Here is a 23559-nt window from a genome sequence, read left to right on the forward strand (position 1 = left end):
GCGAGTTTACTCTGGCGTCGAGTAATGATACTCATTAAATATGCCCTTGTATCCGAGCTGCACCAATCACATGTTGAATTTGTTGCTTTGAAAGAAATATTTACAATGGCACTTCATGTTAAAAGTTTGCTGGGCCCTTAGATGGCAACATCTTTACACACAAAGTGGTTTCATAAAGCTCATACCTCACTGAAGAAAACATGCCACTAGACCACTTCCTGTTCCACTGAATGTGGATCATCAACAATACTTCCTTTTCATTGAAAACTCAGAAGATGAAGATGCGTGCTAGAACATCTGAGCTCTTTGAATGTTGGTTGTCAGAAAGGCAGAACAAAAAAAAATCAAATTTTCCTTAAAATATTACACCTCTTCTGAACAGGAAACCAAAGTACAAACACAAGTACAAACTTTTTTCTGGGTTTTGGCCAACAAAATACATCATCCCGGCAGCACTCTAGATTTACAGAATAGTTTGGAGTTTTTGAAAACCATCTGAATTTTAGTAATTTCTTTTGGCGCTGTCTAACCTTAGAAACTACCATGGCAGTATCTTTAGCACACAGATGGAGCTCTTCCCCGAGCTGAGCGGAACATCACATGCTCAACCAGAAAGAAAACAGTGCCGATTCCCACCAAACCAGACAGAACCAGTCGGATCAGAACCTCAGTGGGACCACAATGCTCCGGACAATCTGATAAAGAAGAAAGAGTGACAGGCATGAAGTCAACAACTGGCATCATCTATTAAGAGACATGTAAGCTGCACAGAGATCATTGTGGCAGGAAGAGATGTGACATTTTGCACCTTCATGTTGTGGGCAGATCTTCTTCATGTTGAGATGAACGGTTTCATTGCTCACTGGATTGGCGGCCGTGCAGCTGTAGGTCTCTGTATCATTATAATGGAGCTCTAATGGTAAACTCAGGTTAATGCTGAGATCAGGATTGCTGGTCTGGTTCACCATTTCACCCCCTTTATACCAGGAGATGGACACGTCTCGTTCATTTTTTACAGAACAAAGCACAGAACAGAGTTCTTGGTTTGGGTCTTCCATCACCTGTGATTGCATCAATGCACCTGGTAATACATCAGATCATAAGGTTACTCTTGAACATTTTAAAGTTAAGACAGTTTTTAAGCATTTTTTACTCGTTTTTAAAATCAAACTTGCTTCATGAGCCCATGTAGCTGCCAATTTTTTGAAATTTTTTGGTGTCTTGTGTGACACAGATGTACAAACGTTAAATTGTCAATCATTGGGTTGCAATGTATTCTTTAATTGCTTTTACTGTATCTGTAAAGGTGATGCATACAAATATCTTGCCAGTTAGAAAAAATATGTACGGAAATTGGGATGCACACTTATTATCACTGAATGGGGGAATGAGCTTCCGAACTCTACCACAAAGTGCCTCACAATTCTCTATACTGTTGCTGTTTGAACTTGCATTTTTTTATTTAATTTTATTGCACAGCTTCTGATGTTATTGTCATTACTAATCTTGTAAGTCATTACTGGGTAAGAGAAAAATACTTACTTTGTGTTTGGTTTATACTCATCAGTGAGCCAATCCTGATGGCAGGAACAGAAACTGGTTCTTTACACACACAGAGAGAGAGAGAGAGAGAGAGAGAGAGAGAGAGAGAGAGAGAGAGAGAAATCATTATAAATAGTTATCACAAAAATAATTGTATTGGCTGCAACTAAATCTTACCATAAACATCAACTTTGAACATCTTCCAGAACATTAATTTATTGATGGCGACTTCATAAGATCCAGATTCACTGGTGCTGATGTTCCAGATAGTCAGTGATCCAGTTTCTCTGTCCAGCTGCAGTCTGTTGATGAGTCTCGGTTCATAATGAGTGAAAACTGTTCCTTGAAACAGCTGTGCTATACGGGTAGTTTGGTTGCCACTTTCAAACAGCCACATCACTTCAGCATCTCTCGGTAGATGAGTAGCTCCTGTTTGCAGAGTGACTTTTCCCTTTATCACAATCTTAAGCTCATCCCTATTACCATTCACTAGATCTAAAACAAAAATGTGTTACATAAAAAGTCAAGTCAAGTCAAGTTTATTTGTATAGCGCTTTTCACAATACAGATTGTATCAAAGCAGCTTCACAGTATTAAGGTAAAATAATACAACAAAGTTTGTTTCAAGAGGAATTTATTGATTGATAAAATTAAATTAAATATCCCCAAAATATCCCCAACTGAGCAAGCCAAAGGCAACAGTGGCAAGGAACCGAAAAACTCCATCAGGTGACCTAATGGAGAAAAAAAACCTTGGGAGAACCCAGGCTCAGTCGGGGGCCAGTTCTCCTCTGGCATTTATGAGCTAGAGGCCGGATTGTAGTTTGAACTGTGGGATTATATGAATGCCTGGCTGAAGAGATGCGACTTTAATCTAGTTTTAAACTGGGAGAGCGAGTCTGAGCAACGAACAGTATCAGGAAGACTATTCCAGAGTTTTGGAGCCAAATGTGAAAATGCTCTCCCTCCTTTGGTGGTTCTGGATATCCTAGGTATGACCAAAAGCCTTGAATTTAGTGATCTTAAAGAGCGCGATGGATTATAGGGTGATAGAAGATCCGTTAAATAGACTGGAGCTAAGCCGTTTAGGGCTTTATAAGTCAGTAGCAATACCTTATAATTAATACGGAGCTTTATAGGTAACCAATGCAGTGATGATAAAATCGGTGTTATATGATCATATTTTCTTGATCTCGTAAGAACTCTAGCGGCGGCATTTTGGACTAACTGTAGCTTGTTTATTGAGGATGCAGGACAACCAGCTAATAAAGCATTACAGTAATCCAGTCTCGAGGTCATGAATGCATGAACTAACTTTTCTGCATCAGAAACTGATAGCATATTACGTAGCTTAGCAATGTTTCTAAGGTGGAAAAAGGCTGTTTTTGTAACATATGAAATATGATTTTCAAAAGACAGGTTGCAATCGAGTATAACACCCAGGTCTTTTACTGTAGAGGATAAAGTAACAGGACATCCTATGATGTTAAAGTTGTATTGTGCGAGGTTTTGTGGGCGGTTTTTTGAACCGATAAGTATTACCTCTGTCTTGTCTGGATTTAATAAAAGAAAATTACGCGTCATCCAATCTTTTATATCTTTAACACACTCTGTCAATTTTGAAAATTTTGAAAATTTAAAAAGCTAGAAAAAAAACACACAACTAAAAACAAACAGACATCAACGACAATTAGACAAGAGCTGGTACAACACCTGGAACATCTGTGTGTAGTATTCAGTTTTAAATAACTGTTAAGCTATCATACAACTATCAAGTATGTTAGACATTTAACGGGAAATTTAGTTTGCATGACAGAACCCGCGTTTTCAGATTGACAGCATGCAGACTAACCAATGACCACAACCACCAGATTTTAAATAGCTTACCTTTCATGCAGATGAAAAACACAGTGTAAGTCCACATGTTGGAGAATGTTTTAAGAGGGATCATATCAGATATTACAGTAAGTTTGCGTGTTCTCTCCGTCATGCACCTGGAGCTCAACTCAGGGTGAGCATTTAGTGAAGATCGTCTGTGCCTCAATGACTTTTATCAGGAAATGACACTGACCATGAAATCAGGTATACAAGATGACACTAGATGGCATCAAAAGAGTCTTTACATTAAAACTAATAATTAATAAATCACAATCATTGTTCTTTGTAGCCTCAGGAAAAGGGTAGGTTGAGTCGTCTGAAGGGACTAATTTAACCATCTGAAACCATTGTAAATTCCATTATGTGTGATGCTAATGGGGGATTATCCATGATGGGTGGTCATATATACAGTATATACAGAACAAAAAATGAACATACAGTATAGAATAAATATAAGCAAGAGTTGGTTGTTAGTCACCAGCAGCAGAGCAGCAACAGAAAAACAATGACACTCACAACCGTCCTGTTACTATAGCTAACATTACATATCTTGGTACTGGCAAAACCAATGTTACTCCCGTATGGAGCAAAAACAACGCAACCTCTGCGTCCATTTTCAGGTCTTCCCGCTCAGGTCTCTCCAGTGCTGACCCCCTAATGCTGATTGGCCTACTCTCTCTCGTCCCACATCATGAGTGGACACGCCCCCTACTGCTGATTGGCCCTCTCTCTCCTCTCACATCATGAGTGGCAACGCCCCCTACTGCTGATTGGCCCACTCTCTCTCCTCCCACACCATGAGTGGCAACACCCCCTACAGCTTATTGGCCCTCTTTCTCTCCTCCCACACCATGGCTGCGTTCAGCCCCGACAAAACGTTGCACACCGTTTTTTAAACAGAAACGGTGATGCGTTGAACAAACTGTTCTGATGACGCAAGAGTTGCAACTACGGCAGCTGAGAAGGCCATTCTTTGTGTTCTTTGTGAAGAATTTTCGGAGCCTGATGAAGTCAGTATAAATATGTGTTTAATACTAAAAAATATGCCCGATGTTACAGTTACTGCACTTGCTGCCCAGAACAAAAGAGAACATCCCAGTCGAGTGAAGGGATTGCTGAAACTGAAATGGAAGCACAGATCTTACCTAATTCAGACTAAAACACATGTATTTAGCCTCACATACTGACTTTATTTGTAGTTCATACTGTTTTAATACCTTGTATTTTCTTTCTCATTTTTAGGAAAAGCACTTAATTACCATTGTTTATTTCTATACCAAATGTCATACACTTGCAATGAAGCTAAAAATATAAACAACTACATCATTATGTTGATATCCTATATTTTTACAATAAAACTTACGACAAACATGTCTTCTAATATCCTCAGTTGTTGCGTATACCGAGCTGCATCGAACACATTTGTAAATCACTTTCCTTGAACCCATTGTGCGAGTTCACTTTAATACCGCGTGCTTTATATACATGTTGCTGCTGATTGGACTGCAGTTCTGACACACCCACCAAACAAGAGAAAACGTATCTCAAACCCCGTTGCACACCGTTTCCAGGAAACATGACGTTCAACCCGGAAACCGTAGCAAAACGTTGCGCACCGTTTTGAACTTGAACGTGCCCCATGAGTGGCAACGCCCCCTACTGCTGATTGGTCCACTCTCTCCTCCCACATCATGAGTGGAAACACCCCCTACTGCTGACTGGCCCACTCTCTCTCCGCCCCCATCATGAGTGGACACGCCCCCTACTGCTGATTGGCCCTCTTTCTCCTCCAACATCATGAGTGGAAACACCCCCTACTGCTGATTGGCCCACTCTCTCCTCCCACATGAGTGGAAACACCCCCTACTGCTGATTGGCCCACTCTCTCCTCCCACATCATGAGTGGAAACTCCCCCTACTGCTGATTGGCCCACTCTCTCTCCTCCCCCATCAGGAGTGGACACGCCCCCTACTGCTGATTGGCTACAAGTGTGTTTTGCAGCTCGGTCCGATCCACTTTCAACAGCTTCTCTCAGAAATCACTTACTGCAACTTTAATGTTAAAGCTGCAGTCCGTAACTTTTGCCGCTCACGAACTGCATGCGTCTTGTGTTAGAACATTGAAGCCGGAGCTACTTTCTCTGTTTATGTCTATGATGACCCACGCAGGTATTATTTCATGTTAATGAATGGGACTTAAAGTGTTACCACCAATCCCTCTGACACTTTTTTCTATGGTAAAATGTAATATCCTTAAAGCAAGTTTACACAACCCTAAATCAAAGCTGATTATTGCTGACAAACCTCTACTGTGCTTCGGCTGGACAGTAAAAAGCAGCTCTAATCTAAAGCCAGTGATAATCTGACAGTGATGTCACTGGAAAGCGTTCATGACCAATGATGTCTTATGTAACTCAGATTGTGTTTGGTGAAATGAAAGGTGTCAGAGAGTAATAGAGGAAGAGAGAAAGTAACAGGACACATGAAAATGATGATGATAAAGTAACCAATAACAGGATAAAGAAAAATTATGAAATCTTGGTAAAAAAATTACAATTCTGTCATAATTTACTGTCATATATATCGTTCCAAACCAGTATGACTTTCTTATGTGGAAACCAAAAGAAGATATTAGCCAGGATTTATGTTCTTTTCCATACAACAAAAGCTTACCAGAAAAAAAGGAGATAATAACAGTTGTCCATTCGACTTTAACTATATTTGCAAGTCATATGATGGCTTATTTTGTGATTAATGCATTCTAAATGTCTTATAAATGTGTATAATTGTAATACAGTATCACCTGGTTTCACTGAGATCTATCTATAATAAGTTTACCATTTTATGAAAAATATAGCTAGCAACAGAAATATGCTAAAAACAAATATGAACTATTGAGGGAGAAGAAAAACCCTCATTGCTAAATGCTAGCTTGTGAACAAATGGACAATTTTATAAACAATTTTCTCTCTCTCTGTCCCTCTCAAATCAAATTGATTCTCTAGAGGAGGAACGGCAAATGTAATTTAAAAAGTATCAGTGATTAAAAAGGCCATGATTGAGGAACAGGCACATACTCATCAAATCAAATGAGCATCTGTTGTGCTTCAGTAGAGCTCTTGATGGAGGAGCGCACAGATGGCTCTGATGGCATTTCATTAGAGGTTTCTGCATCTGCCGAGAAGCAGCGTGCATCTGACCTAAGCATAAGTCAGTATGTTTACAACACCCACATCACCCTCTATGACCCATCCACGTGGAACTCGTCAAATTGATCCTAAGCAAATTGAGGAGTTTGGGTTAACCTGCAGTGTGTACAGCTCTGGGACCAGTGTCCTGATCCAGTTACCATCAAATATCTGAAGTCAACTGATCCTAGATCTGCTGCAAAGGTGGATGGTCTTTCGGTGAGAATGCCATTTTTTAGGTCCTGAAAGTGTCCTGCATACAAGAAGATATCTTACATTTATTGCAAGACGACATCTTAAACCATTTAGCCTAATGCTTAGAGTCTCCGACTTGTAACCACACACGCACGCACGCACGCACGCACGCACGCACGCACACACGCACGCACACACGCACACACGCACACACGCACACACGCACACACGCACACACACGCACACACACACACACACACACACACACACACACACACACACACACACACACACACACCAATTACATCATCATTTACTAACCTTCATGTTATTCCAGTGACTTTCTTTCATCTGTGGAACACAAAATAATTTGAAGAAATTGTATTTTCCATACCATAAAACTGGAGGACTGGGGCTGCCAACCTTCAAAAAATGACATTAAAGCACCATAAACATAATCCATACAACTCAAGCACTATATTCCACATATTCTGAGTCTTTATTTATTTTATCTTACTGTGAGAAATAAAAACAATATAAATAATATATTGATAAAACATAAATAAATGTAAATATAACAGTAAATAATATAAATAAATAAATGATAAAATAATACACAGAATATTAGTTATACAAAATAAATAAATAGGCCTAGTTAAAAAAATTGAATTAAATAAATGATAAAATAATACACAGAACATTAATTATACAAAATAAATAAATAGGCTTAGTTTAAATAGAATTAAATAAATGATAAAATAATACACAGAACATTAATTATGCAAAATAAATAAATAGGCTTAGTTAAAATAGAATTAAATAAATGATAAAATAATACACAGAATATTAATTATACAAAATAAATAAATAGGCCTAGTTGAAATAGAATTAAATAAATGATAAAATAATACACAGAACATTAATTATACAAAATAAATAAATAGGCCTAGTTAAAATAGAATTAAATAAATGATAAAATAATACACAGAGCATTAATTATACAAAATAAATAAATAAATAGGCCTAGTTAAAATAGAATTAAATAAATGATAAAATAATACACAGAACATTAATTATGTTAAATAAATAAATAGGCTTAGTTAAAATAGAATTAAATAAATGATAAAATAATACACAACATTAATTATACAAAATAAATAAATAGGCCTAGTTAAATATTTACTGTAGAAAAAGGGAATTTTGTGATTAACACGTATACTGACTTCATAAACAGTACTATATAATACAATATATTGTGTACTCAGTACTCGCATCAGTAATCTAGAATAGATATAAAACCTAAATCAAACCTGGTCATGATCCTTGTGCATCCTGTTGCTCCTTCTAAAGCTGATGAAGGAGGCCCTCTAGTGGTGATGGTGGACCTAAAAAAAAAACGCAACACAAGGCCAAACAAAGTTCAGAGCAAAAAAGCAATGAGAGAAAATGTCATTTTATGTGTCAGGAATGTGGTTACTCCATTTCTGCAAAGATTTCATAAGGACTTATTAACAGACAAAGGATATGTGGAGAACAGCATAATACCATCCTACCCCAACTATTTCTGCAGTATAGTATAGTATAGTATAGTATAGTGTATGTCAAGGTCATCATGTCAAGGTTTCAAACATGATAAATGCAAGTACATACTGTTTCACATACATTTTAAAATACCTGTCGAATAACACATCCGTGCCAAAGCAGCCGTGACGTCAATGCTCAAAATCAGTTTCTGACGTGCATGAAGAAATCAAGGCCGTTTTCACAGCACTGAAACCCAACCGAGAGGAAAAACATAAAAGTGCTAGATATTTTATTAGCATATTAAGTGAATTACTGTCCCCATAGAAAAGAAACCACTGCTGTGTATGTGAACATGTTTAAAGAAAAGAAATACAGGGAACAAAAGCAAACAGCAAGAATTACACCACTGTTCCCAACACACTACCACAAATTTCCTCTCTGACAAGAATTAATGGCACTAATTATTCTCAGAGCCTCAAAAATGAAAACTGATTTAGCAAACACATAAATGTTCCAAGTAATAATTCTCCGTGGGAATTTCATACAGCAAAGGAACAAACAGACGTGTTAAATTTCACTCAACTTCCTTTGTGCCTCCCTAAAATTAATTCATGAACGAGTATGATACACCGTGTAAACACTTCGCAAATATACATAATTAAGTAGAAATATATAAATGGAAACCGGGCCAGGCAGATGTTCCCCTGAGAGTCAAAACCATGATCATGCAGAAAATATCAAATCAATGAATAATTATAATAATAATAATAATAATAATAATAATGTGTGAAGAGAAATACAATCACTTACAAGAAAAACAAAACAAAACAATACACTGCACAAAAGCCCATTGTGATATTGAATCTCTTAATGTTGCAAAGCCATAATATATTCATAATAATACAATGCAAGTGCTGTTTAAGACATGATATTGGCATCAGGATCCGCCAAATACAACAGCATTAATGTGTATATACCTTTTATATAATCTCTTGATATTAAGAACATACATGACCTTGATAGACTTTTATAAAAGTGCGAGATGCAATATAATTGCACATGTGTGCGCATACATCTGACCCAGCAAATTCGATAGTCCCGTGTATTTGAGTTCGTTTCGTGACCGCCGTCGGTCTCGGGAAAGGCCATGTGACGTCTGGGACGGATGAGCAGTTTCACAACATTTGGCACAGTCTTCAGAGTTTATATATCTGTTAGAAAGCACATTTATTTTGGAGCTAGACCATTGTGACTGTGTGCACAGATGTGTTTAACTCTTTGGTTTTCAAGAGCAGAGTTTTTGCACAAAGTGGTGCAATGTCGAGTCATTGGGTGTCTTTAAAATATGCAATATCAGTGAATCAATAGAGACGGTTCACACAAAAGTAAATATTCTGGCATCATTTATTCACCCTCATGTCGGTGCAATCCTGTATGATTTCTTTCTTTCGTCGAGCACACGAGAGATGTGGGTGCAGGATGTTCACACAGCTGTAAAGGCCTAAAAAAAGGACGAAAAGCACCATATACTGTTGTCTAAATGAGTCGCTTTGTGTGGAAACATACTGAAATGAAAGTCTTCTTCTCCACTGTAACGCTCAAATCTCATACGTGTAATCTGAAGATATGCATATTAAAATTTTGAGCACTGAAAAACTGGTTACGAGGCACATGAGAAGCATTAATGTTTGGCAACAGTGACATTTAACATTCAAAATCTGAAAGCTGAAATTGAATTTCTCTTAAAAACGTAATAAAACTGGATTTAAAGGGATAGCTCACCTAAAAATGAAAATTCGGTCAGCATTTACTCCCTCATGTCGTTCCAAACACGCAAGACTTTCGTTCATCCTCGAAACACAAACGAAGCTCGTCGAAATCTAAGAGCTTTCGGTCCCTCCATTGACAGCTACGCAACTACCACTTTGACGCTTCAAAAAGCTCATAAAGTGATCGTAAAACTAATCCATATGAATTCATGTCTCTTGAGAAATTTGGACTCAACCGTTTAATTCATATGGATTAGTTTTACGATCTCTGTATGAGCTTTTTGAAGCATTAAAGTGGTAGTTGCGTAGCTGTCAATGGAGGGACAGAAAGCTCTCAGATTTCATCCAAAAAATCTTCATTTATGTTCAGAAGATGAACGAAAGTCTTACGGGTTTGGAACTAATTAATTAAATGACAGAATTTTCATTTTTGGGTGAACTAACCCTTTAAGTACCATTTCATTTCATTGTATGGAAAACCGAAGATTGTGCAAAATTTTTCCTTTTGTTTTCCACAGAAGGCAGAAAGTTATAGAAGGTTTAGAACAGCATGAGGATGAGTAAATGATTAACTTAATGGTGAACTACTCCCTTAGGGTGTTGTGGCATGTGTTTTGTGGTGTTTTAGTCCCAGATCAGACCTGGGCTGCCTACAGAACTACAGTTCGTCATTGACTTCCTTCAACCTCTTCTCCTCCAGGAAGGCCACCAGTGAATCCCTCATGTCCACCACGTCCAGCATCTCCTGCAGGATCCGCTCCTCCTGTGCTCGCTGCTCAGGGGTCTTCTCAGATTCTACACGCACAACAACATAGCAACATCTTAATGCATGTGTGCATACGTTACATAAAAAAAATAATATATAACTAGTGACCGCACCAGCGGGCAATATCGTTCTGATAAATCTAAGCGCACGCTGCAGTTTTGTAAGATGGATTCTGATTGGCTGTCAATGTTTTTATCGTTCATCAGCTGGAAAAAAAAAATTCTGATTCCAACGATATTGTTCCTCTGTGCCGTTAGCGTTAAAGTTAGGGTGTGGAGTCTGCTATTCTTTTATTTTTAGAAAGATTTTTAGAACTATATCTTTATCGTTGTAGTTATCGTCCTTGGTGTGAATAGCCCTTTAGAATTAAGAATTTAAATCAAATTAATACTATCTTAGAAATGTTAGTATTTTAATCATAATAATAATAATAATAATATTAATTCAAATTATTTAAATATTTAGAAATATTATAATAATTAAAATATTCAATATTGCATAATTTAATACAATAAACTCTATTGAAAAATATTTTAATACATTAAGCTTTTATGACTTAAAAAAAATTGACAGATGGACTATTTGTAATTCATTCCACAGGACTATTAAAGTGACTATTATATAAAGAGAATATGATGACAAGTAACACTGTATTTCAATATGAACAATAATTGAATTCTAATTTATTATTAAATTATTTAAATTAATTCAAATTATTTAATATTAAATACAATAAAAAAAAATGTGTCTTGCATTTGCTCTGCATTGGAACATGTGCACTAACAGCAAAATTATAATAATAATATATATTTATTTTATTATTACACATGAAGCTTTTATGACTTCATATTAACTGACAGATGGACTTTTTGTAATTAAATCCAAATTCATTTGTCAGAAGAACACATGACTATTTAAATGAATATTACATAAAGAGAATATAATGATTATATAATTACATGTACAGAACATGGTATATTAGCGACCATTTACAAACTGAAATAGAATCAAACTAGTTTGAACAGAATTATCTTTAATTTCCCACCATCCATTTCCATGTATCGCCGTAGCTCCATCTCTAACATGCTCTGTTTGTCTTCCAGCTCCAGCTGTCGAGACCTTTGAAACACAAAACCAGAATCACACAAATATATGATGCTGCTGTTAGCACAGCCTGTAATTTAGTTTCTAACACAGAGCCAATCCATGATAAATACATGCAAAGCGGTGGGTTAAATAAATGAGGCCACTCTGAGCATTCATCTTAAGCATTAGTGCTCAAAGACATGCAGAAGAGAGGTTTCCAAGGGCAACGAGACTGAGCTGGCTTTCAGTGAGGTTTTCCTTTACACATGCAAAAATAAATGATGCTCTTTGAGCAATAACTGCTATTGAGCTCCTTAAATGTGCATTGTATTAATGCTGATGTTACCACTTGGTTAAACAACCAATATGTTTATTAATTCAATTAATAACAGTGATCAGACTTACGCCACCATGAGATCAGACTCCTCTGAGAGTAGATTGTTCTTGTCCTGGACCAGATCAATCCACTGGTCAATCGTTTCAGGGTCACCTGACACTAAAACACACATACATCCACACAGGAGGTTACGACACCAACAGCAACAAGATCTCCTTTATCCTCAGTCGTCGCCACACTATGTCACCCATTTGCTTCTCTTAATCAGCTTACAGTGCATCCTGGGATGCTTTTAAAACAGTATTGAAGGAGTTGTATGCAGGGCACAAAAAGTTCAAAGTAATATAATTTAAAGAAATGTATATGCAAAAAAAACTCATTTCAAGCATTTTATCATTTGCATAATGAGAAACATAAATTAAAGCTTTAAGTTACGTATTTGCATATAAAAAAATATTCATGTTCATTGAAACTCTTATACGTTAATAAAACATCTGCTGAATTGTCCTAATGTTAGACAGTAGCGCTGGGTTGATTTCTCAATTTTAATCCATACTCTTTAATCCAGATTCTTAAATCCAAATAATCAATATTTTAGTCTATGCTCTTTTCAGATGATGCATGAACAAAATTTGGTTTAGTTTAGGGTCCAATTCTCACTATTATCTAGTTGCTTATTAGCATGCATATTACTAGGATATTGACTATTTATTAGTATATATAAAGCTCATATTAATGCCTTATTCTGCATGAAGATATTTTACATTCCTCAATCCTACCCAATACCTAAACTTAACATCTATCTTACTAACTATTAATAAGCAGTAATTAGGAGATTATTGAGGCAAAAGTCATAGTTAATAGTTAGTGAGAATTGGACCCTAATCTAAAGCGCGACCCAAAATTTCACTAAACATTTTTTGTAGAGCCAATAATTCGCAATGATTTTTTATCTGAAACAAAGTCTTAGGCCGTTTCTCAATATGCGTTCTTGTCTGTACTTGTGTTCTTGTGGTCATCAGTGACGTCATCAGTCGCTGCCCCACAAGTACTGTCCCAATACACAAGTTTGCATTTTGGCAAGAACGGTTATAAATCCCGGAAGTGTTCTTGACACGCCCATTTTACCGAGGATGCATCGGTTGGTAACTTGTGTGAACTTGATGGCAGAAATATCCCAGCATTCATTTCGGCATTCGAGGAAGGTCAATACAGCAAGTCGTTTTTCTACAATTTCGTACGCTATTTCATCACTAAATTCACTTCTGAGAACATTTGATGTGAGAAATCAACTGTGTAGATTTCAAATATTGGCATTTTTACAAAAATTTATGGCGAATCGAAAATGTGCTCAAACGTTTTCGGAAGTGAGAATCTCCATAAGCGTTGCTTTATTGTTATGAATATACATTACATTGTTGTAGAGTAATCCCTTGAGCTGAGGGTAGGCTTGGGCGATAAAGCCTGGCTGTTATCGTCAATAATTCTCGTTATGTTTGGGTACTGCAGACGGCGTCTGTGCGGGGCTATTATTGCGCAATACCAGCAAGAACACATCGTCTCAAACTGTCAGCAGCGTTCTGTGTGTTCGTCACCATGTGAGTTCATTCTTCCAAGAACAACTAGCAAGAGCATTCTCCCCATGAACACTAGTGCGTTCTTTGCATTCTTGGTTTTGAGAAACACCCTTAGTTTTCAAATTCTGTCAATTTTATAACAAACAACGTCACGTAATGTTACATTTGCCTCAAAAAAGCCATTCAATTACCATAAATCAATAGTTAGCTAAGAGAGGATCATTTTTGTTAAATATATATTCACTATATTACAGATTCATTATATTTTTACTTAATCTGTTCTTCAATATTTAGTATATGTTTGAATAAATTCAGCATGAAAACTATTTTATGACAACCTGAACCAACGTAAAAAAATTAATAAAAATAAAAAACAGTGGAGCAGAAACATATTTATGTCATTAAAGAGTTAATATTATTGTCCAAATGTTATTATTATAAAAACTGCCTTATGTGCAATGTAAATGTTCAATTAATTGTGCCAATTGAAAAGTTTACAACATTAGTTTTTCCTTGATAAAAATGGACTGTACTGTATCTGAAATACATATCCAAATGAAGTGATATTGAATCAAAATTTAATCGAAAGCTTGTGAATCGAAATGCCCGGCTGTATTAGACAGCTCTTATTGTAACTCTGAAAACAAAATAATCTTGGTACGTCTTGGTGACGTGCAAGTGTGGGGTTAACAAGTTCACTGGGTTTCAGTGAGAGTCTTAGCACACACACATTCTGACTGCTGTATAATGTGACGAAGTGAAGTCATTAGTGGTGCATGTAGATGGATGAGATGTCATACCAGCCTCTCCTCTCAAAACTCTCTCCAGCTCCACTCCTTTCTCTTCCAGTTCTTTAAAGGTCACTTCTATCTCATCCAGCCGTCTCTGAATCGTCTGTGTGGGCGTCAGAACCAGAACAGTATCAGACCAAATGAGAATGAAACTCAGATCACTCTATTTTTCATCTTGATATAAATTGATGCTGATTTTTCTTTTAAGTGGCATGTGTTTTCTGTTTTGAAGCATTATGGGAAACAATCTACACAGTATAGCTTTGAGCTTTATATAGCTTTATATTATATCTCACCTGAGCTTTGTGGAAGCGCTGGATTTCGCTCATTCTAGCTTTCCGCTCCAGAGTTTTCATCCTCTTTAGGTCCCGTTTCTCTGACTCAGAAATCTCATAATCGCCCCCCTGAACACATACAACACAAACCTACAGTCAACAATTTCTTGGGAGAATTGAATCAGTCTACCAGAAAACATGATCTCATGATCATGATTCAGTGCTTTTCTGCCAAAATAAAAGCTTAATTGTATGGAAATGAAGAAATTAAGACATAAATATTAGTAATTTTACAGCTGTACAGTATCATTATTTTGTCTTTTGTAATCTTTTATCAAATACTCTGTTTTTATTTTACAATGAAATATTACAATAATAACACTTTTTTTATATATATATTTGAAATTATTAATAATTATTAGTTTTATAGTCATATTAATATAGAATACTTTTTTTTTTTTAAATACTTAAATTTAATAATTATTATTATTATTATCATTATCGTCATGTACATTTTTGGGCCAAATTGTGCAGCTTCACAAACAAGCTAGTTGCATTTTAAAATCACAAAAAAATTATATATCTATATCTATATCTATATCTATCTATTAGGGCTGGGAATCGATTAAAAAAAATTAACTAATTAATTGCACAATTTGCTGTAATTAAAGGGGTGGTTCGGGATTTTTGACATCGGACCTCATTTTTAAGTCAGCCTGGTTGTTATTCATCAGTGGAGACATTTAAAAAAAAAAATTATCCAGTCCTTATATTTGGATAGTTAGCCGATGCTAGGCTAGCGTGAGTCAATGGTATATGTTAGCCAGCCATTAAAAACCGTTTTACCCACTCCACAGTGCACCAAACGCAAATCAATTATAACACTAGACTATCGATGTATATGTCCGTTGAGAGAATAATGTTAGAAATCAAACTTACCTTTCATCTCAATGCATTAGTTATAATTTGTTCCCTGTAATCATAAGCCTTGTCTACAGCAGCAGCGGAGTGATATTGATTACCTAGGCAACCGAGTGAGCCGGTACACACATGACGCAAGTGTATTTACCTGCCGCTGGTACACTGATTACAGTGCGCTTCTGTTCTGTGTTTACTTTTTGCCGCATTACTAACCGGAGCAAAGTAAAATTCCGCAGCTGCTGAGAAACTAGTTCCTTTGGGATCATTGAGATGAAAGGTAAGTTTGATTTCTAACATTATTCTCTCAACGGACATATACATCGATAGTCTAGTGTTATAATTGATTTGCGTTTGGTGCACTGTGGAGTGGGTAAAACGTTTTTTAATGGCTGGCTAACATATACCATTGACTCGCGCTAGCCTAGCATCGGCTAACTATCCAAATATAAGGACTGGATAATTTTGGAAAAAAAATGTCTCCACTGATGAATAACAACCAGGCTGACTTAAAAATGAGGTCCGATGTCAAAAATCCCGAACCACCCCTTTAATTGCAATTAATTGCATTTCCCCCAAGCTTGTAATCATCAATATTTAAACTTAGAATAACCTAATTAAATTAAACAACACAGGGAAAAAAAAGGAACAGAAAATAGCCCTGTATTAAAATAATATTGAACATCAATATATCAATATATTATTATTTTTCGATAATTAATCAATCAACATCAATCAATTTAACTTTTTTATTTTTTTTTTACTAATTATCAAAATAAAATATAGTCCTACAAAGCTATTATTACCAGAGCATGTGATCAGAGCATGTCATTTTACCATTGTTGCCCAGCATGACTATACCAGCTCAGTCTATACTGAGTCTATAGCCTATGCTATTGCAAACAGAAGTCTACTACTGAGAAATTTCACGTTATTTGAGCGGACTTTGCTTTTCCAGTGTGTGATCGGTACATGATTGGAGCGTTTGGGCCGTTAACGACAGAGCAGAACATTGAGCAAAGAGCGCAGCAGCGCGCCGACACACACACACACACACACACACACACACACACACACACACACACACACAATTTATCCATTTATTCAAATTAAATCGCAAAGATTAACGCGTTAATTCCCCCAGCCCTAATATATATATATATTAGTTTTTCCCCCCAAATCATGCAGCCCTAGTTGATGAAATGGCATCAAAGTTTTGTTTGGGGACATCACAATCAAGCATTATCAAAACAATAACTGTATATTCCTACCTGTTTGTAAATTAGGTTTATAAAATCTGGTTGGTATGGATGGAAATTTGGTCTTCTGACTAAATAAGTTCTCAGAATGAAACTAATTTAAACATATTCCCACCTTGCAATCCAAAAAATGGTCTTCTTCTTGAAGATCCTCTTCGTCCTCTTCTTCGTCATCGTCAGCACCTTCTTCATTATCATCTTCTGATACATAATGGTCTGGTTGAGTTTGTTCTGATGAGAGAATTCATACCAAAAATCAGCTACTAAGTTTAACCTAAAGCCGTTTAGAAAGAAGTACAAAAACATTGGGCTTCCAACCTGAAGGTCCGACTCGGAGGACGCTGAAGCGCTGCTGTAGCCGTGGTGAAGACAGATTCCACGGGGAAAACTTGGAGCGTGTCTTTCCGTGCTGCGATTGGATGGTGGGCGGAGGTTCGCTCTTCCTTCTCACGCAGCGACGGTTAAGCTGGTTCTGCAAGCTCTTCCGTGTAGCGATGCCTCCGCTCCAGTATCCCTCCTCCTCGACTCCTTCATGCTGCTTGGAGGAAGAGGAGGTGGAGGCTGCAGAAGACGAGGCGGGCGTCTCAGAGTCCGAATCCTGGCTGAGAAGGTCAGCTTTTTCCTCTTCGCTCAGCTGAAGTTTGCGCAGGGACGGTTTGGGTTTGGAGCCAGGTGTTTCCTCAGGTTCCTCTGGGATATTTGAGGGTTCTGGCACCACGTTATGGACAGTGCGAGGTTTTGGGAGCGGAGGGTTGAGCAAAGCTCTGGAACTTCGCGGGGCCGGCACTGGAACTGACGGGCTGCTGTTATTTTGTTGGTTCTCAATGCCTGTGCTCTCTGGATTGAGCTCTGAGGGTTTGTGTGGTTCATGAGATTCCTTAAGGTCAGGTGACAGATAGTCATCTTGCTCCGTGGGAGTAGGGCACTCATTCGATTCTTCGAAGTCAGGGTCAACAGATATCTTATATGAGCCCTTCCGTCTTACAGAGACATGTGGAGGAGGCGATGCCATCTCTACAGTTTCACCATTTTGTGTCTTTTCCTTATCATCCTCTTCATTATGACTATTCTCAACATGATTCTAGAAAACAGAAAAACATGACATTATTGTGATATTTTGGGCCTGAGATATATTCTGTGTTCATGAACACAAATGTTAGTCCATCCATCCATCCATCCATCCCTACTACTTTTTGAAAGAAGCATCTTCTGCTCACCAATGCTGCATTTATTTAATCAAAAATACAGTAAAAACTGTAATATTGTGAAATATTATTACAATTTAAAAGAACGGTTTTCTATTTTGATATATTGTAAAATGTAATTTATTCCTGTGATGCAAAGCTGAATTTTCAGCATCATTACTCCAGTCTTCAGTGTCACATGACTCTTCAGAAATCATTCTAATATGATGATTTGCTGCTCAAGGAACACTTTGTATTATGAATGTTGAAAACAGCTGCGCTGCGCTTCATATTTTTGAATCAGTGTCTTCTTCTACGGTTAATTTTAGATTTCAGGTCAAGAATGGTCGTGGTTGAGCATATTGAAGAGCATCTATCAACAATAACGTGATCAGAGTAGTACGATTCTGAGAGAATCAAACACATCCAGCTAACTGTGAGAGTTGAATCAGTTCAGTTACTGACTAGTTCATATGGCATGTTAAAAATGAACATTATGAGTTTTGTTAATATTTTTAACTGTATCAGATCAACCGCTAGAAAGACTAAAAGGCTAATAAGAATTGGAAAGTCATTAAAAAGTCTGTGTAAACACACCTTTTGTAAGTGTCGTTTTAAATTTACTTGGTAACTATCACATCATTTGCAAATGAAACTAAATTTCTTTTTTTCCAAATATGTAATTACTTTACAAATACTTAAAGAATCGATTTGTTCATGAAACTGTTAAGGTTTCAGAATCAGTCAGAGGAATGTGTTAAACTGTCCAGTCCCTATAGCCAACATGAATAACAAGCAAACTACCAAAATAATAACATTTTAAGATAAGATTAAGATAACTGAAGTTTGTTACCATCACAGTCAAGGTACAGTCGACTACATTAGCAAAACTTCACAGGCAAAAATGTCCATTGTCTATGGTCAATAGTGTAATGATATATGAAGCACAACTCACACATGCAAAATTCCAGATCACAGATTCCTATTGAAATTACTCTTATTTTGACGAAAATTCCCCAACCAACACTAAATGGGACCTTAATACAAGGATGCATATTACACATGTTGGCTAAGCACTCTCATCTTCATTTGGGTACTTATATTATGATTGATTAAAATAAGTAGTAGTGTCCTCAGATTAGGTAACTGTTAGTTACCTAACAGTTACCTAATAAGTTAAGCCAACACAAAAGTGACAGCAAAAAAATATCATCAGCTCACAGAAAACTGCATCAGCTCTTAGGAGTCTTATGACCAACCACTACGAAATCCAATACCACAAGCACTGCTTTACACACACACACACACACACACACACACACACACACACACACACACACACACACACACACACACACACACACACACACACACACACACACACACACACACACACACACACACACACACACACACACACACACACTAAAACACTATTTTACTCGAGAGCAAGAGAGGAAAGGAAATGTTTTCCCTGACGCAGCAGCTGACCCACATTAGATCTCGTCATAACAAAATGGCTGAATATATCTCAGTGAAGAAAAGACCATCAGTCTATCAAGACCAAAAAAAAAAAAAAAAACTACCACAACCACAGAAAGCACTCTAGCAACTCCATAGTCACCTAGAGTTTTGCCAAGGTCCTCATAGATTTTCTTCAGAAAATGTGAAAATAGTGTTACAATCCTATATTCCCATGGTATTCCTGTGGTATCATGTCCTAATAGATCATATTTCATATTTCTGTGTACATGAACTACAGAACAATGACTTGCTAATGAAAGTTATTACGCTACCCACACTCTCAGTGCAATATCGACACTAAAAATAATGAACGTTCCCAGTATCCTCACACAAGAGATCCGACGGTAAATAGGAGGCAATCAAGCGTCTCATTAGCTCTGATGTGATTCATACCTGTGAGCCTCTGTGACCTTCATCACCCTCCTCTTCCTCAGCCACTGAGTGCTGCTCACAGAAGAATCTCCCTGAAGAAAAATCTAATTCAACAACATGCTCAGGAGCAGCTGTAAATATGAAGGGCTGTAACATGGATGCACATGCAGTTTTTTTTCAAACGAGCAGTGAATTATTGAACAAGCCCCACTTTTCTTGTTGGGAAAGCAGGATCATGTAAGAATCATGGACCACAGGTGAAACTGGAGGTTGGCTGTAATTTACATGTGTTGTAATAGCCATAATCTAATAAGACAGTGTTCCACACTGTACGAGTTATGAATAGCTTTAAAAGGTTATGTAATATTTTATTTAACATCAAGATGTTTCATTCCTTATGACAGCAGATGAGAAACAAGTGCATGATAAATAATACAATAACATTTATTACGTAATGTAAAAAACGAAAAACAATGCTGAAATATTTATTATTTTTCAGAACTTAGTTAGGCCTACATTGTACCTAGTTAGGCCTACATTGTACCTACTATTAGCCCTTGATCTACGAAACTAAACTAAAATAAAAACGAAACTTCCCCATGACACGTGGGAAAAAAATATGTATATCGCGGCCACGAATTAAAGGGATACTCCACTTTTTTTGGAAATAGGCTCATTTTACAACTCCCCCAGAGTTAAACAGTTGAGTTTTACCGTTTTCGAATGCATTCAGCCGATCTCCGGGTCTGGCGGTAGCACTTTTAGCATAGCTTAGCATAGATCATTGAATCGGACAGGACCATTAGCATCTCTCTCAAAAAAATGACCAAAGAGTTTCGATATTTTTCCTATTTAAAACTTGACTCTTCTGTAGTTACATCGTGTACTAAGACCGTCGGAAAATGTAAAGTTGCGATTTTCTAGGCTGATATGGCTAGGAACTATACTCTCATTCCTGCGTAATAATCAAGAAACTTTGCTGTCGTACCATGAGTCCAGCAGGCGTAATGATATGACGCAGCGCCTGAAAATAGGTCTAATAGGTTAGACAAACTTAGTCCCGGTCACGTTGGAAGTTACTGATGGGGACTATTTTCAGTCGTTCCCACGACTTGCACGTTTTACTAATTCGTTCCCTCGTTTTACTAAATCGTGCGCATGATATAACAATTAGTTACCTTGTTTTAATTCAATTAAATTAGTATAAAAAAAAAAAAAAAAAATATGAAGCTTTGGGTCTTTTGGGCTTACCCATGTCGGAGTGGAAAGTGTATCCGCCCTGCCGCAGGGTGGAGCCGCAGTGATAACAGCTGAAACAACTGCGATGGAAGAACTTGCCCTCGGCGCTTCCTCTCTCCAGCACGTAGAGATGATTCTTGCAAAAGTAACAGAGCTCACTGCCACACGTCTCTGATGAGGACATCGGTTCCACAGGCGCCGCACACTGGACATGAACAACGGTTTAAGATACTGCACTGATAATTCATATACAGCAATGAATTAAAAGACGTGACAAATGGAACCAAAGTTGTGTGTGTCAGAGTACAAATACTTAAAGTTATTTTATTCAAATTTTATTTAAATCGAATAAAATACTAAATTATCAATAAATAATGCACAAAAGATACAATAAACACTCCATATTTTAACAAATTTTACAGTTCTAAGCTCTCTACTGTTTATTTGTAATTGGGGTTTCAAGTTTTAAATAAAACTATTTCATATATGTAAATTAAATAATATTTTAATATCTTTAATAAAATATATATTAAAATTCAATATTAAATTGAATTAAAAAAGGAATTTACCTTTTTTTTAAAAAAAATTTCATTTTTGATCCTGACCTGAGAGATTTTTATTTATTTAAAAAATGTATTATGTAATCAAGCCACCCATATTGTATCTACAATTCTATCATTTGTTGCATATACTGCTAAAAACCACGGAAATAACAAGAGAATATCGGTCTTCACTCCAAGCAGGTGTTTAACACGTCACAATAACACTTTAGTCACCATTTAAATGAAGAACTATATTTCAACCCTTACTTTTTCCTCTTTCACATCCTTCTCCTCCTCTTTTTCCTTCATCTTTTGCTTTTTTGGTCCTTTCTCCGAAGCCAGTCGGTCCTGAGAGACACGGGTCACATGATCTCATTTATAGCTCAGGTTACGTAATGTGGCGACAGCAGATCGACAGAAATAAACAATGATTTCACCGTTATCATGCACTGCAAACGGACAGCAAGCAAACACTAGCATCCCCCTTTCTCTCGTCCTTTCATTATTCGCTTTCCCTCGTGTAACTTCCTCATTGTGGCCGCAGCATGGGAGTATTTGGCTGTGGCAACAGCTGTGTGTAATGGGGGCGTTTAGTGTTTTCCTAATGTTGTGGTTCATTACGACAGAGATTGCACATGATTTCATGCTCTATTTAACCCAATACACCAAAGATGACCTTTGACAGGCACCACTGCTACACTGTAAACAAAATGGGGGTTTGTTTTACATAACACGCAGGTGTTTGCGTACCCTGCGTCTCTGGAGGGAGTTGCGCTTGAGCGTGTTGAGGAAGGAGACGGCCAGGCGGGTTCTGGACAGCGAGAGGGTATTGTTGGGGGAGAGGCTGTTGCAGCGTTCTGAGGAAGACAAGAAGAATGGAAATAGTGAGAAGAAAATAAATGGAAACAGATGTCAAGTAACTGTCTCCCAGAAATAGTTTCACATTTATATTTGTAGATTGGTTAACATGTTTACTCACGCAGGGCTAAAAGTAAAGTAAAATGCATTCATTAAAATAAGTTTGAGGCAAAGAAAGAATATATAACATTTTTATGTAAAGTCAAAATGCTTATAAAGCCATAAAAACAGATTCCAGATAATAAACAAAACAAAAAATTAATCTGTCCCATAACATGATCTATTATTTAAGCTTTTCATATTGCAGCAAAACCTTAAGAGCATTGTACTTTAATTGTAGTCCTACAACTCATAACATATAAATAAATACATTTAAATTAAATGTAAAATAATAAAAAAAAATTTTTCATAAAAAAATAATTAAACGTACAAAAATCAACACTGAGAAAAATGTACATTAAATATGCTATGATATCACAAAATTTATTTTAAACATCAAACATATTCCACACAAACACACACGAGTGAACAAGAAAAACATCATTTATAATCTCTTAAATGCAATATATTATTTCATAATCCAGAACAATCTTACATAAACCGTGCATTTTAGATGCAATTTAGATGCAATTGATCAAATCATTTCAGCAATACATAAAAACGGAAGCAAACTGAAATAAAAAAAATAACCATTGCGTTAACAAAAAAACAAAACCGAATGAAATATCCTCCTAC

At 36.7% G+C, this 23559-nt stretch overlaps 2 protein-coding genes and 1 long non-coding RNA gene across 5 annotated transcripts in view; 1 reads left to right on the top strand and 2 right to left on the bottom strand.

Annotated features, from left to right (window-relative positions):
• Positions 1 to 3612, bottom strand: LOC309480958 (CD48 antigen-like). Of its 2 annotated transcripts, none has more exons than XM_082145728.1 (5): positions 3430 to 3612; positions 1720 to 1971; positions 1543 to 1602; positions 809 to 1081; positions 1 to 695 (listed from the first exon to the last, which is right to left on the bottom strand). In XM_082145728.1, the coding sequence occupies exons 1-5, from the start codon at positions 3530 to 3532 to the stop codon at positions 556 to 558; spliced, it is 828 nt and encodes a 275-aa protein (XP_082001854.1). In that variant the 5' UTR covers positions 3533 to 3612; the 3' UTR covers positions 1 to 555. The 2 variants fall into 2 exon arrangements, with proteins under 2 accessions (XP_082001854.1, XP_082001853.1); XM_082145727.1 differs by having other exon boundaries at positions 58 to 695; positions 1720 to 2037; positions 3430 to 3589.
• A 3911-nt stretch (positions 3613 to 7523) lies between these two features.
• LOC309481043 lies at positions 7524 to 9163 on the top strand. Its single transcript, XR_014199869.1, has 2 exons — positions 7524 to 7601; positions 7969 to 9163. It is a non-coding gene; the product is annotated as an uncharacterized lncRNA (long non-coding RNA).
• mical1 (microtubule associated monooxygenase, calponin and LIM domain containing 1) overlaps positions 8602 to 23559 on the bottom strand; it is a 36573-nt gene continuing 21615 nt past the window's right edge. For both annotated transcript variants that reach the window (XM_082145527.1, XM_082145526.1), the window contains exons 14-24: positions 22717 to 22823; positions 22234 to 22314; positions 21437 to 21629; positions 20207 to 20277; positions 17424 to 18186; positions 17221 to 17336; positions 14950 to 15057; positions 14663 to 14756; positions 12354 to 12444; positions 11908 to 11981; positions 8602 to 10891 (exon numbers count right to left, since the gene is read on the bottom strand). In XM_082145527.1, coding sequence (XP_082001653.1) covers positions 10755 to 10891; positions 11908 to 11981; positions 12354 to 12444; positions 14663 to 14756; positions 14950 to 15057; positions 17221 to 17336; positions 17424 to 18186; positions 20207 to 20277; positions 21437 to 21629; positions 22234 to 22314; positions 22717 to 22823 — 1835 coding nt within the window. In that variant the 3' untranslated portion in view covers positions 8602 to 10754. The remainder of the gene's footprint in view (positions 10892 to 11907; positions 11982 to 12353; positions 12445 to 14662; positions 14757 to 14949; positions 15058 to 17220; positions 17337 to 17423; positions 18187 to 20206; positions 20278 to 21436; positions 21630 to 22233; positions 22315 to 22716; positions 22824 to 23559) is intronic.

This window comes from Leuciscus leuciscus (genome assembly GCF_965113295.1).
Source record: "Leuciscus leuciscus genome assembly, chromosome: 18".
NCBI lineage: Eukaryota > Metazoa > Chordata > Actinopteri > Cypriniformes > Leuciscidae > Leuciscus > Leuciscus leuciscus.

What these genes read in the sequence shown, in the direction of transcription:
- LOC309480958 (XM_082145727.1), bottom strand. Translation starts at nt 3,532, where the DNA reads ATGACGGAGAGAACACGCAAACTTACTGTAATATCTGATATGATCCCT. An exon ending in GTTTTTCATCTGCATGAAAG is followed by an intron (nt 2,038 to 3,429) that starts GTAAGCTATTTA and finishes TTTTTGTTTTAG; the next exon opens with ATCTAGTGAATGGTAATAGG. An exon ending in GATCTGCCCACAACATGAAG is followed by an intron (nt 696 to 808) that starts GTGCAAAATGTC and finishes CTTCTTTATCAG; the next exon opens with ATTGTCCGGAGCATTGTGGT.